Source organism: Leopardus geoffroyi, chromosome D3, assembly GCF_018350155.1.
Source record: "Leopardus geoffroyi isolate Oge1 chromosome D3, O.geoffroyi_Oge1_pat1.0, whole genome shotgun sequence".
Classification (NCBI taxonomy): domain Eukaryota; kingdom Metazoa; phylum Chordata; class Mammalia; order Carnivora; family Felidae; genus Leopardus; species Leopardus geoffroyi.
Window position 1 is genome coordinate 8,616,722 of NC_059339.1, and position 13,142 is coordinate 8,629,863.

Here is a 13,142-nt window from a genome sequence, read left to right on the forward strand (position 1 = left end):
GGAGTTTGGGGCGCCTGGGTGGCGCAGTCGGTTAAGCGTCTGACTTCAGCCAGGTCACGATCTCGCGGTCTGTGGGTTCGAGCCCCGCGTCAGGCTCTGGGCTGATGGCTCGGAGCCTGGAGCCTGTTTCCGATTCTGTGTCTCCCTCTCTCTCTGCCCCTCCCCCGTTCATGCTCTGTCTCTCTCTGTCCCAAAAATAAATAAACGTTGAAAAAAAAAAAAAATTTAAAAAAAAAAAAAAAAAAAAGAGGAGTTAACGCAGATTAGTATAAATACTATATTTATTAAATATCTTTACAGTTTATTTAAATGTATTTACAGAACTATTCCTGCATAAGTTATATTTCAGACATCCAATTCAGGTCATTGCCTCTTGGGTAAGACAAACAATGATAGTCTCAACAGAAAAAAGCAGCTCATTAGTATACACAAATTCAAATTGGCTTCATTATTTAGCCATCTTTGCCACAAACTACCTGCTAACAGTTAAAATTTTGCCATGGACACCGTTGATGTTTAGTTTGAGAAGTTCAATTTTGCAAAGAATTTTTTTTTAGCAAATAGAATCCAAATCCTTTTCTGCTTCACATTTTCAATTTTATAAGTAGATTTTGCTTTGTTTTTCATATTGTAAAATTTTTTCACTGCAAAATGTGATAGTTTCCAGGGAAATTGGATGCTGTAGCTTCTACCAAAGATAGCTGGTATAAGGTGACAAGGAACCATGAACTTATTCCAGAGGACAAACATTTACAGTTCTAGCCAATCTTGTTTACAATCTCCAAAATGCTCAAAACCGACTCAGTGAATCCCAACAACTCCTGCCTCGTTACCCAAGGTGGTGGGTTGGTGGTACTGAAGGCTACTGTTCTATCCAGAACAAATGCAGCTGACAGGAGAGGACACACGCCTATCACGCAAAGCTTAAAATCTAGTTTCTAATCTAGACACAGCCCGCCCCCCCAGACATGCATACCTGGAATGGATTCTTTTGTGATTTAGTACCTATCAACCACATCAAGCCAGGACAGTAATTCAGGACAAATAACTTGTTTTCCCCACCCCCATTTCTTCTTTCAGTTTTGAAGAGCCTATGGATTCTACTGCATTATCCATTCAGTAAATTTTTTTGTGCGCAGGCAGCTTAAGTTCACAGGAAGAAATAAGGTTCTGATATGTTTAGAGTGCACATTTTAAAACAGAATAAAATAAAAATTTCAAGCATGTGATAAAAATATTGATTTTTATAATACAGTATTGCTTTATAAATATAGATGGAAAAGCTATAAACTTTACTGGTCTTTGGTGCATCCAGAGAGGGATAAATAATTTGCCATTTGTAAATTAGAAATCCAAATTCTCTTTTGTTATAAAAGTCCATTGGATGAGGCAAATGTGTGTGTGTGTGTGTGTGTGTGTGTGTGTGTGTGTGTTTATACTGCTTGATTTAAAATACAACTAACACACACATCAAGTTCAAAATCAGACCCACCAAGTAGTATATCTCAGTCACACCCCCCAGAGACTTGGGTTCTGTGACCTGGAAAATTCCAGTATGGATCCAGCAGAGCCTCTGATCGCTGGGAGTGGAAGGAGAGTTCCCTGTTAAGCAGCACTTCAACTGACCACTCCCCCCAACCCCCAGTCACAAAATGAAGTGCTCAACACACAAAGGACAGGGCAAAAGAAAATAGAGAAAATACTGTGTCACTAATCTACAGGCCAGGTCCAAAGTCAGTTCCACTGTGAAACTCAATTCTTGTCCTGCTACTTTCAACATCACTGACACAAACGATGTCGGTTCCTAACAGTCATTTCTCAAAAAAAGTAAGTTGATTAAATAAATGTGTTGTGTAAAACACCACCAGTCTAGCTTTATAAAGATTGTGTTTGAAGGGTTAAATGAGAGCAGAGGAACGCCAGTGACTTGAACAGAACTGCTCTTACAAGGAATTAAATGTAGGCATTGGAAAATTAATGCAAAATATATCCAGATCATAAGGCTACATACCTCTGACCAGAAATAATTAAAAACCCAAACAAAAGAACTGAAATTGTCAGTCCAAGTATAAATGTATTCTTTCCAACAAAACCCTTCTGGATGCAACTTTCTTTACTTTTTAAATACACAGAGACTGCAAACAGTTTGTGCAAAATAAATACCCCACCACTTGCCACTCACGCTTCTGTGTTTTATCAAAGCACGATGGCTACTCATTATTTCAACAGTCTCCCCTCCATCCCCCTGCCCCGTCCCCTATCTCCTCTACCAAAGAATTCTGTTTTGTCAAGTTAGGGTAGTTAAGGCATTCTGACATGTAATTAAAGGTGATTCAAAATAGATATCTAACATTATGCCAATTTAGGAATAGTAGATAAATTACTGAACGGCTTACAAATGAATAACTCATTCTTATTATAAATGAAATGCCTGTTACAAGCATGATGCATTGAAATATAGTAATGACATGTACATGGTACATGTTAAACAATTTTAAATAAAACAAAAGCTTGACAGTTACTCAAATATACAGTACAAATTCACAAAACAAAATCTTTTAAAACAAGTTGAGGTAACCTCAAACATAAGTTTTAATGCAATAAACCAGGGAATAAGTATCTCCTTTAGAGAAAGAGACTTTCTGTATTCTCCTCCAGTAGATTCTCATCAGGTTTAATTGCATTCTCATCTATACACCAATGTTACCTGACTTATATATAAAACATGGCTTTAATTTAAGAATTTCTAAGTGTGTATATATATATATGTATATATATATATATATATACATATATATATATATACATATATATATATATATATATATATATATACATATATATATATATATATATATTTTCTACCACCAAGTTAATGAAGAAAAAAAACTGACCCAAAAATATATATCTTTACAGCAGTCGACTTGTACACAAACCTTAAAAATAAGTCTGGGCTTGCAGATAAAGGGAAAACTGAATGCGGGGTAGTTTTATAAGGAAACTATACACTGCAAGATGGCTATTCGGAAACTGTAAACATTAAGCTTGATTCAGAAACCCCTAAATTTCTGTGTAGGGCAAATGCAAATGTCAGATCATCACCAGGAGTTTTCCCTGTGGACTCTTGTGCTGTTGCCATCGCCCAAGGTGCTCTTTCCACACAGACTCCCCGAATGTGGTGCACGCTCTACGGAGAGCAAGGCTACTAATGACAGGTCTCACAGGGAGACCAGGAGTAGCACGACTGTAAAAGCCAACAAAATTCAAAGTTACAGCTGTCCACTGTGAGGCCTGTGGCCCCGGGACTCCCACACGGGGCATCGTATCTGACAGCTGGGAGGAACTTCATCCACAACATTAAATTTCTAGGCTTTGAGGAGTTTACAATATTGAATAATATTTCCATTGAAAAATGTTGGTAGGGAGTCTCCCTCACCCCTCCTGCAGATCAGGCCACCAGCCTATGATTTGGACCACTCAATAAACTGCCGAAATTTTCCTTATAGGAGTACAATTAGGCATCTTTTAAAAACCACAGAACATTTGCATCCATAGAACTAAACTGAAGTTTTCTTCCAATTTGTAACAAAAAAGCTCCTGGGATAAAGACTTCATAATCCAGAGCAGTGTTTTAGAGCAGAATTATAAGCCCCTGAAAAAGAGGAGTTTATAATGAAAACATAAAGCCACACCCAATCATCATAACAAAGACTGTATAGTACATGTGTAACGTTTCTTTTGATGATAATGTATGTTTCTAGTAGATGTACCATAACATACAATTTGTGTTAGACTTTAAAAATCCCTTTTCCACACTGTAATTTTGAATTCACGTTACCAACATCATCATTTTCAATGCCTAAACCATTTTGGAAACGCAATAGCCATTTTGGCCTTGAAAACCTCCATCCCATCGGAGAAAGGACAGTAGGAAGTGAAGGCCTATCTTCAAATCTTGATTCTCTTCAGAGTTGCTGGCAGATAATGAGCTAGCGAACAAACGACAGTAGTGGTTCTCCACAAAGATCTCAACCGGGTCTCAAAAAGACAGGCAAAGGCTTACATCACCGGCCATCGAGATCAGTGGCAAAGAAACACGGTCCCGCCAGCAGGATCAGCACATGTGGCAGGGGAGAACTTGGGAAGATGAAAGGAGAGGCCGGAGTTGACACCTAGGCGGGTCAGTCTGTATACTCAGCCACTATTGAAAGAAGGACGGTGATGTCATCTGGCTTTCCACCTAAAATGAAAATGAAAATGAAAATGAAAATGTATTCAGAGATCTTAAAAGGAAAAGTCAATTAAAAATGTAAGCCTAAGCAGGTACTAGGAGATAAAAGTTTGCAAGTAAGGCAGGTTTGATGTGTCAACATGCTCTAGTAGAAAAGTATTTGATATGGAAAATATCTGATAAAGAGAAATAGTTTAAAAAAAAATGACATGTAGTTTAACTGAGGTTTAAAAAAAACCTTCACTGCTTCTTTACCACAGGAGCTCTATCAAAATGGCTACCACATCCTCTGTCTACAGCAATCGCAGTAAACTAGACAAATCTGGTTGGGATAAATTCTGCCTGATGAGAAAGTTACAGGCTTTTACTCACAATCCTAATTTGGACAAACATATCTAATGTTTTGAAACTAGGAATAGTCTTGTATTCTAATCTGCCAAACAGCTATGGCATGTGCTTTTTTCTATTTTAATACTTCCTGGAGGGCAAGAAATGCTTTACATGTCACAATATTGTACCGGCAAGACACTGACCAACTCCACAAGTTCTGATACGACAGCTCAACATGTCACCCCAGCTCTAAGACTGAGCTGCTGGCCTGCTCCCGAAGCTACATGTCGTTCAGCAGATAGAAGGACTCTTGAGGCAAGGGCAGTTTAACATTGCTTTCCTCTTCAAAACCTGCTGTGGTAATCTGGCAGGCAAATATCGTCAACGAGTCCCACAAGGCCAGAGGAAGGGAGAAGTGAAATGTCAGACCCGTGAAGGGCAGAATGTTAAGCTGTTAGGAATGTCCAGGGCCTCTAGGCAGACTTAGAGGCCTTTTGGGCTCAGGTCCAAGCAGTGCAGTGGTGGCAATAAAGGGCTTCAGGTTCCGCCTGCCTCTACAGCCAATGGAGCTCAGTTCTGGAGGGCATCCTCTGTGGGGAAGACACGATGACAGGTACTTGCTCTTGTCCTTCAGTGCTAGGGCCTGCTGACCAGGCTCAAAGCCACGGGCTCCCAACTGAAGAGGATATCTTACCGGTCTCACCCCAGTGCTCTAGTTTACCTCACCCCCACAGCCCAGAATGCTCCCATCCTACTATGTCCCCAGTTAGTCCCTATGACCTTCCTAAGGAATGCTTACCTCTCACATTCAATCCATTGTCACATGCAAACTGTGCAAAAGGTGACATATAATTTGGGTCATAGGCCAGCTCATGGGCTTGCTCAGCAATGCTTCTTGCCGTCTGTTGTATACTCTCATAATTTGAATTCTAAGACGAAAGGATGAGGGAGTTATTTTTACACAATGCCTCATAGGATTTCTGCACACAAGTACATACACTTTTTGTAAATACCACTTTTTGAGACAGTAACATTTATCTAGCCACAGTTTCCAGCATTTCAGTTTTTACTCTAGTTAGAGAAGACATTAAAACATTACACCTTCAGTAAAATGAACAAGGCCACCAGTGCTGCCTGCACAAGATGTCAGTCAGATGTCATTCTTTGCTCAGGTGGCCTTGGGCCCTGAAGGTTGGATTTCCGTTTCTGCTTTTTTTCCCATTTGGAATTCTTAAGGTATTCTTGCTAAAACTGGACAGGACTGAAAAGGTGGATTTTGATAGCACTTCAGGGAGGACCTCAAAAGTTTCCTTGCTTAGGAATGTGACCCTGGCCAACCACACAGTTTGCTCTCCAAGTAAGAGCTGCCAGGTGTCCTATTGAAAATACCTTCAGAATTTTATATCATGATGAAAGATTCTTGTTTAGCTGTGTGATCTTGATCCATACCCTTATCCTTGCTGCTTCAACCTCCTCATCTGTAAAATGGGGATGGGAAACAAGGTCCACTTTAGCTCTAACATGCTAAGACTCGGAATAGTTTTAGTATAAATAAATAACAGGCTTCTGCTTCAATGTCGCTTCCTCAAAGAGGCCTTCCCCGGCCAATCTTTCTAAAACAGCAGCTTGCTTTATTCTCTGTTCCTTCACCCTGCTTTAGTTTCTTTCTAAGCCACCAACATTTATTATATATTTCTTTCTTTGTATTATCTTTCTCCACTAGAATGTCAGCTCCATATGCAAGGAATGTGTCATTTCTGCTTACCACTCTGTCACCACACAGAGCACAGGGCCAGCTCCATATAAGCACCTGACCTTTACTGTATCCCACAGATGGGGCATGACACTAAGGACCTCGTATACATGGTCTTAGTCTATAAATTATAATAGCATTGTGGTGAGGATTAACTAAGACCATGGTACCCCCCACCCCATTTTAAAGGTGAGGAAAATATTGCTTTAAAAAAGTTCAGCAACTTACTTTAAGTCATAACTGCTTACTGGTAAGGACCTAGGAAAAGACTAATTTTCCCCAGAGTTAGTACTTTTACAAAGCCAGGAAAATATGGAAAAACTGGTTTTCACTTCCTTCCACTCTCTATATGGGCCAAGTCTGAACTTTTAGTTACTGGGACAGCTCAGATGACATCAAGGCCCCTAGCTGCCTGTTGCCCTTGGCCTGGCTGGCTCTAGTGTGGTGATTTCTTGTCTTTCCCGACCTCAACACCTGCTGAGTCTGTTAAGAAATAAAAGGAGAAAAAGACAACCAGGAACCAGCACCATTAAAATACAATTAAAAATACAAGAAATGTCTCATCTGGACTTTCCTACCTTTACCACTCTTTTTTTTTTTTTTTTTTTTTTTTTAAACCTTTACCACTCTACTAAAAGGTGTAGGTGGGAAACCTCTTTTTTTCTCAAGTACTCCAATTGTGACTATTTCCATTTACAATTGCTTGAAAGACCAGAACTATTATTTCTTTCCTAAATTTACAAGAGTCCTTTCCTACAAAAAGAGATAATACAATTGTACCAATAAAACTTAGCTGCCCAGAGAGGGCCTCCCCTTCCACGAACTAACCTTTGAGTTAATTACCTTTAACTTTTTTAGCTCCTGAAGGATCATATAATCAGGCATGTTGTCAAAAAGTCCATCTGTTGCCGTCAGGATAATGTCTCCTAACTGGACATCAAAAGATGTGCTATCAGCAGCATCCGGGCTGTGACAAGGACAGGGTAGGGGCAAAGTTACAAGAGGCCTTCAGAGATATGGTGAAAGTTTCCAACAGGCACTATGTTATATTGTAATGAGGCTATAAGAAAAACTAATTTATAATAACAGAATAAAAAAAAAATAAAAAAAAAACCCAGACACAGGGCGCCTGGTGGCTCAGTAGGTTAAGTGTTGGACTTCAGCTCAGGTCATGATCTCACGGTTCACAAGTTCGAGCCCCGCGTCGGGCTCTGTGCTGACAGCTCAGAGCCTGGAGCCTGCTTTGGATTCTGTGTCTCCCTCTCTCTCTGCCCCTCCCCCGCTCGTGCTGGCTCGCTCTCCCTCTCTCTCTCAAAAAAGAATAAAAAACATTAAAAAAAAAAAACCCAGTTGTTCTGAAATTCCTAACCTTGAAAAAAATTAATTGAAAAATCTGATATAAATGTTTCAAAAGCTTAACTGAAACTACCAAGTAAGACTGAGTTTGATGATTAGTCACATATGGCTTAAAAGGAGGAAGGGTTCTTTTCTGAGTCAGAACTAACATGCCTCTAAAAGCCTAGTAGAAATGAGTCTTTATTTCCTAATTCTTTAGAGCCAAATTCCATCCTCTCTTATTCATTTTCTACTCATCAGTTTCCCTGCAGGCTTGACTCTGGCTCTCAGGAGGCTGCCGTAATAGTGTAACAAGAGAGCACCATGGAAGAGAGCATGCAAATCCTGTAAGAATTAATTCACATGAAATACCTACAATGGTATTTCTCACTATAGTGCCAGTAATCACTAGTATTACTACTAGATTAGTATTAGTATGGACTAGTAAGGCAGAGTAGGGACTGTGTGTCTCCAGGGCTTAAAGAGTGCTCATCATGTAAGTTTTTTTTTTTTAACGTTTGTTTATTGTTGAGAGAGAGAGAGAGAGAGAGAGAGAGAGAGAGAGAATGAATGCAAGCAGGGGAGGGGCAGAGAGAGAGGGAGACACAGAATCCGAAGCAGGCTCCATCCAGGCTCTGAGCCGTCAGCACAGAGCCTGACACGGGGCTCAAACTCACAAACACAAGATCATGACCTGAGCTGAAGTCAGACACTTAACCGACTAAGCCACCCAGGCACCCTGTCATCACCTAAGTATTTAATTATTAGTATGCCTGGTGCAAAGTAGGTCTTCAAGAAATATCTAATAAGTGAAGAAACAAAGTAACCCTCCAAATTGGGAAAAACTGTTTAACACATTGTTAATGAAGAGAGGAATGTACAGACATTGTGTGCATGTGTGTGTGTGTGGGGGGGTAGATTCATAAACACAGACGCTTCCATATGCAGAGAATAAATCTGGAAGGACACAAAGAACAGACAACAGTGGCTGAGGAGAGAGAATGTATTGCTGGGGGATGGGATAGGAGGTAGATTTTTCACTACATCTTTTTGTATGCAACTTTAAAAAAGATAGATGGGAGTGGTTTTTTGTTTGTTTTTCTGTGATAACACCTGATGAAAACAGATACAAGAAGTGGAGTGGGGGGGGGGGGATCTCAGGTGGGGAGAAAAGATCATATACTCAAAGAGTCAATGGCCCTCTCCCAAAGGCTGGTTCTCAGCCATCTCCAAAGGCCAGCTTCACTGAATCCAAGCCTCCAAGGTGAAGGAAAGGTGAAATATCTAATAATCTGCCTTAACCTGTAATTAGGGAACAAATGCAAAGAAAAAAATTTACACACTGATCCAGAAAGGAGAAGCCAGAACCAAGTACCCTGAGCTTGACAGAAAAATCCCAAAACTTGTTTGTGTAACTGATATGTTATAAAATATGTGAAGAGAAAACATAAAAACCCACCCACCCACGCCTGCTGGGGATTTATACAAAGTGCACTGAGAAAATTTCTGGTTCATCTACTCCTGACTGAGGAAAAGAAGTAGCACATTTCAAAGTTCTGTGATGGGCTTTGGCTTACACATATCACTTACACATTTGTACCACAAATATTTTGTAAAGACAGCAAACCAAAAGGAAACTAAAGGAAACCTGTAAATTAAGGAAAAATTATACTTTATAGATATGAGGAACCGAGTAACAAAAGAAATGTCATTCAGCAGGAGGAAAAAAGACTGTAAAACTGGTGGAAACCAGGTCGATTTCTTCTGTGGAATAAAGAGAAACAATGCAAGACACTTCACAGTTGCTCAGACTTTGGAAACGAATCAGATTCTAGAAGTTTAGATTAATGACCAGGTTGGCAGTGAAGCTCTATTTTCTGCTGAGGTTTTTCTTCCCCAGGAGTGTCCTTTGCTATCCTGCCTGTGCGAGACTCGCTACCATTGGACGGTTTGTCCTCTTCTCCCAACACTCCCACCCATGAGCTTGGTGTTCCGCCAGCTGCAGTTTTGCCCGTTTTGATTGAACATACTGTGCTGCTGGAAACTTTTGACTGCACTGAAACACGAGCTGAAGTCACATGCTAGCAAGCTGTCTGTGGGCTCCAGGGGGAAGCAACCTCCACCTCGCTGGCAGGCCAGAGCGCTGCCCTAACCAGACTGTCCCAAAGATAGCGTGTGAGGTATGGCAGGAGAGCTCTAGCACTCAGATGCCAAAATAACAAGAATCAAATAAGGGAAAATTAAAACGCTGCTCTCTGTAACTGTTAGCTGAGCTTGGTGTCTACCACCCCCTGGGGTTCTGCTTTCTCCTCACTCCAATATGGCTAATATGACTATATGTTAGAGCCAACTGAAGAAGGGACTATAATGAAATATTCTTTCAATTATGGTAACATACCTTAATCTGAAAGTAAAAAAAATGCTTCCCTCTCTCTAGGAGTCAGCAACAGACCTAGATGGACAATCCTGAATACCTAATTATACAATATACTCATTCCAGTTTAAAAGATGGCAGTAATAATCATTCTATCTTAGTTTGCACTCAAAATCTGGCTTAATAAGAACTATTAAGTAGAGACAACAGACCTTTGCAAGACTACTTCTATTTTTACAAAAGGTTCATTACCCATTTTACAACATTCATGAATCATAATCATAGTCTGGCACAATCAAATATGTTTGTGCCAGGTCCCATAAGGTTGTTAAAGGAAGAGGAATCTGAGACTGTCTTAGCCTTATTCTGTACTCTGATCTTAGGAAAGATAAACTGTAAAAGTTGATTCAGAAAAGTAGTTATTGTCTTGAAAGGTCTTGACAATTTAAAAGTTCTATTTGATGCGTGTAATAGGAGGCCCTGAGAATCAGGAAGTTATTCTGATAAATAAAGCAGATGTCTGTTTGAACTCTTCCCTAACAACATATGCAAATTCTCATACGGGCAGTGGCATGCATAGACAATGATTCACTTCTCCAGCACAATTTAACAAATATAACCGTATATACCATGTTGGTCTTGGTATGAAAAACTGATATTCTGTATGCTTGAAGAATATTTTCAGTCTTGTCAAATTATTGGGTGTTTGTTAGAATTCAACTTGGCTGCAATAGCCAGCAAAATATCTTTCAAAGTCAAACTAAAAGATCTTTTTGATGAGAACATTCTCAATGTGCCTTATGTCATATGAGAACTGAAAATGCCCATCTCCACTGTAGGTAAAGGGGGATGGGAGGAGGATGTGGGCGAGCCATGTCCTACTGGCTCTTAATGTAATGGCCAAGAGGGGAGATTACCTGTCACTCAGGACGACTCCCTCGGCTTCAGGTGGTGCAATTGAGAGCTGGAATGGAGTGTTGAAGTAATGCTGCTGCTCATCTGATCGGTGCACAACTTCACCACCCCTGACAACCAGGAAGCCCGAATCGCCCAGGTTTGCTGTGTGTAAGCGGTGGCTAGTTCTGTCCAGCACCACAATGCAGGCAGTACTGCTACCTAGAAACAAAAATGATCCCCGTTTATTTTTTCTTTCTACCTTCCTATCTTTGCATCCACATTTTTATCACATCACCCCAAAAAGCAATATGCCACAACTGGAACCTCCTTTGCCTCTCTTAGTCATGCTCCAAATCTCTGACAAGTGTCAATAGTAACCTGATCAGGGTCAACATAATAGGGAAAGAAATATTACACATAGTAAGCAGGCCCCTGAATCTGAATTCTTTCATTTGCAGAGACAGAAAACAATAAAAATGGCTGGTATCTAACCATACTTTTTTCATTTCAATAGCACTATAATCTGTGCCAAATGCTCAAAACCATGTTGTTGAAATTTTAAGTTTTAATACTTAAATGCCAGAATAAGAAATGTTATGTTTTCCTGACATTTCTCATTAGTCATCGGCAGGAAGCCTTCTCCATGAAATTCACTTAAATTTAAGAGGGCATATAACTATAATATTTAACCAGATTTCCATCTGTTGAGGTCATGAAGAACCTTCATCAAAGACTGACTTGCTATGAAGTGACAAGACCAATTTTTCTCAGGTAGCCTATGGGATCCACCTGTTGACCTTACAGAGACCATTAATGTTCACAGAGAAGCAAGCATGTCCAAGCAGAGAGCAAAAGCTTCTGTGTAGCTTTGCAGCACACAGCTCACATGACCTTCTGCAGATTGAAAAGGTGATGTACCACCAGTACAACTGCTTTCAAGTACTAAAATTTAAACTTACACCTACAGAAAAAGTGGCAAAATAGAAAAATAAACAGTTCACCAAGAAGTAAATGTTAAATGGTCTTTAAATATGTGAAAAAATCATCATCACACTAGTAGCCATTTTGCCTATTAGTTTAACAAGAGTCCAAAAAGAAAAAAAAAAATCCTGCGTGGTGTTGACAAGAGTGCAGGGAACATGGTCATTCTTATTCCATGATGGTGGGAGAGTAAAACTAAACAACCTTTCTGAAGGGCAATACAACATTGGGAAATGTGTGTATCACTTGATTTAGCAATTCCTAAGAAACAACTAGAGATGTAAACAAAGTAAGTACAAAAGCATTGTTGAAGAACTAGAAACAACCTCAACATTTGACATTAAGAGACTGGTTAAATCAGTTACAGCACCTCCAGGAGCATGTAACAGCAGGAGGCTGCACACTATCACAGAATACTTAGCAGTACAGACTCTGCGGTCAGCCTGGCCCCATCTGAATGCTGGCTCTGTCGCTTACTCACCTGGTGACCTGGGGCAACTCACTTAACCTCTTTGCACCTCAGTTTCCTCATCTACAAAACAGGGATAACAGTACCTACCTCTTAGTGTAGTTTGTGAGGATAAAGTTAGTTAAAGCATGTCAAACACTTACAACACATAGTAAGTGTTAGCTATCTGACAGTCACTAAAATTGTTAAGAGAAATATATTTGCAAATGAAAGATAACTTAAGCGAAACAAGTAGATTACAAGTTGGCATTAAAGTTTCCTTAAATAGGGGCACCTGGGTGGCTCAATTGGTTAAGCAACCAATTTCAGCTCAGGTCATGATCTCATGGTTTGCAAGTTTGAGCCCTGCCCCGACTCTGTGCTGATAGCTCGGAGCTTGGAGCCTGCTTTGGATTCTGTGTCTCCCTCTCTCTCTGTCCCTTCCCCACTGGTTCTCTTGCTTACTCTCTCTCAAAAATAAACATTAAAAATTTTTTTTTGTTTCCTTAAATAAAAAGTGTTCTCAAACTTAAATTGTAATTCAAAAAAAGTAAAATTTAATGTAATTTTAAAAAGATAATAGACAAAAGCTAAACTGTTAAGATGCCTGTTAAAAGCAAAATGAAAAAAAATAAACAGGCTGTGGAACCAGCTGTGTTAAATCCCAGGGCTCCATTATTTTCTAGCTGTGTGACTGTGGGCGAGTCACTTATTCTCTCTAGGCCTCAGTTTCTTCCTAACAAAATGAGAAACAGAAGTACCTATGAATCTATCTCATGGGGCTGCTGTAAGC

At 39.9% G+C, this 13,142-nt stretch overlaps 1 protein-coding gene across 2 annotated transcripts in view; it reads right to left on the reverse strand.

Annotated features, from left to right (window-relative positions):
• Window positions 1–2,857: 2,857 nt before the first annotated feature.
• The window catches only part of PPTC7 (protein phosphatase targeting COQ7), a 34,793-nt gene continuing 24,508 nt past the window's right edge, over window positions 2,858–13,142 (reverse strand). The window contains exons 3-6 of one of the 2 annotated variants that reach the window (XM_045459794.1): window positions 10,941–11,139; window positions 7,158–7,281; window positions 5,361–5,490; window positions 2,858–4,240 (exon numbers count right to left, since the gene is read on the reverse strand). In XM_045459794.1, coding sequence (XP_045315750.1) covers window positions 4,182–4,240; window positions 5,361–5,490; window positions 7,158–7,281; window positions 10,941–11,139 — 512 coding nt within the window. In that variant the 3' untranslated portion in view covers window positions 2,858–4,181. Of the gene's footprint in view, window positions 4,241–5,360; window positions 5,491–5,950; window positions 6,040–7,157; window positions 7,282–10,940; window positions 11,140–13,142 lie in introns of those variants that run through there. The other variant, XR_006707928.1, reaches the window with a different exon arrangement.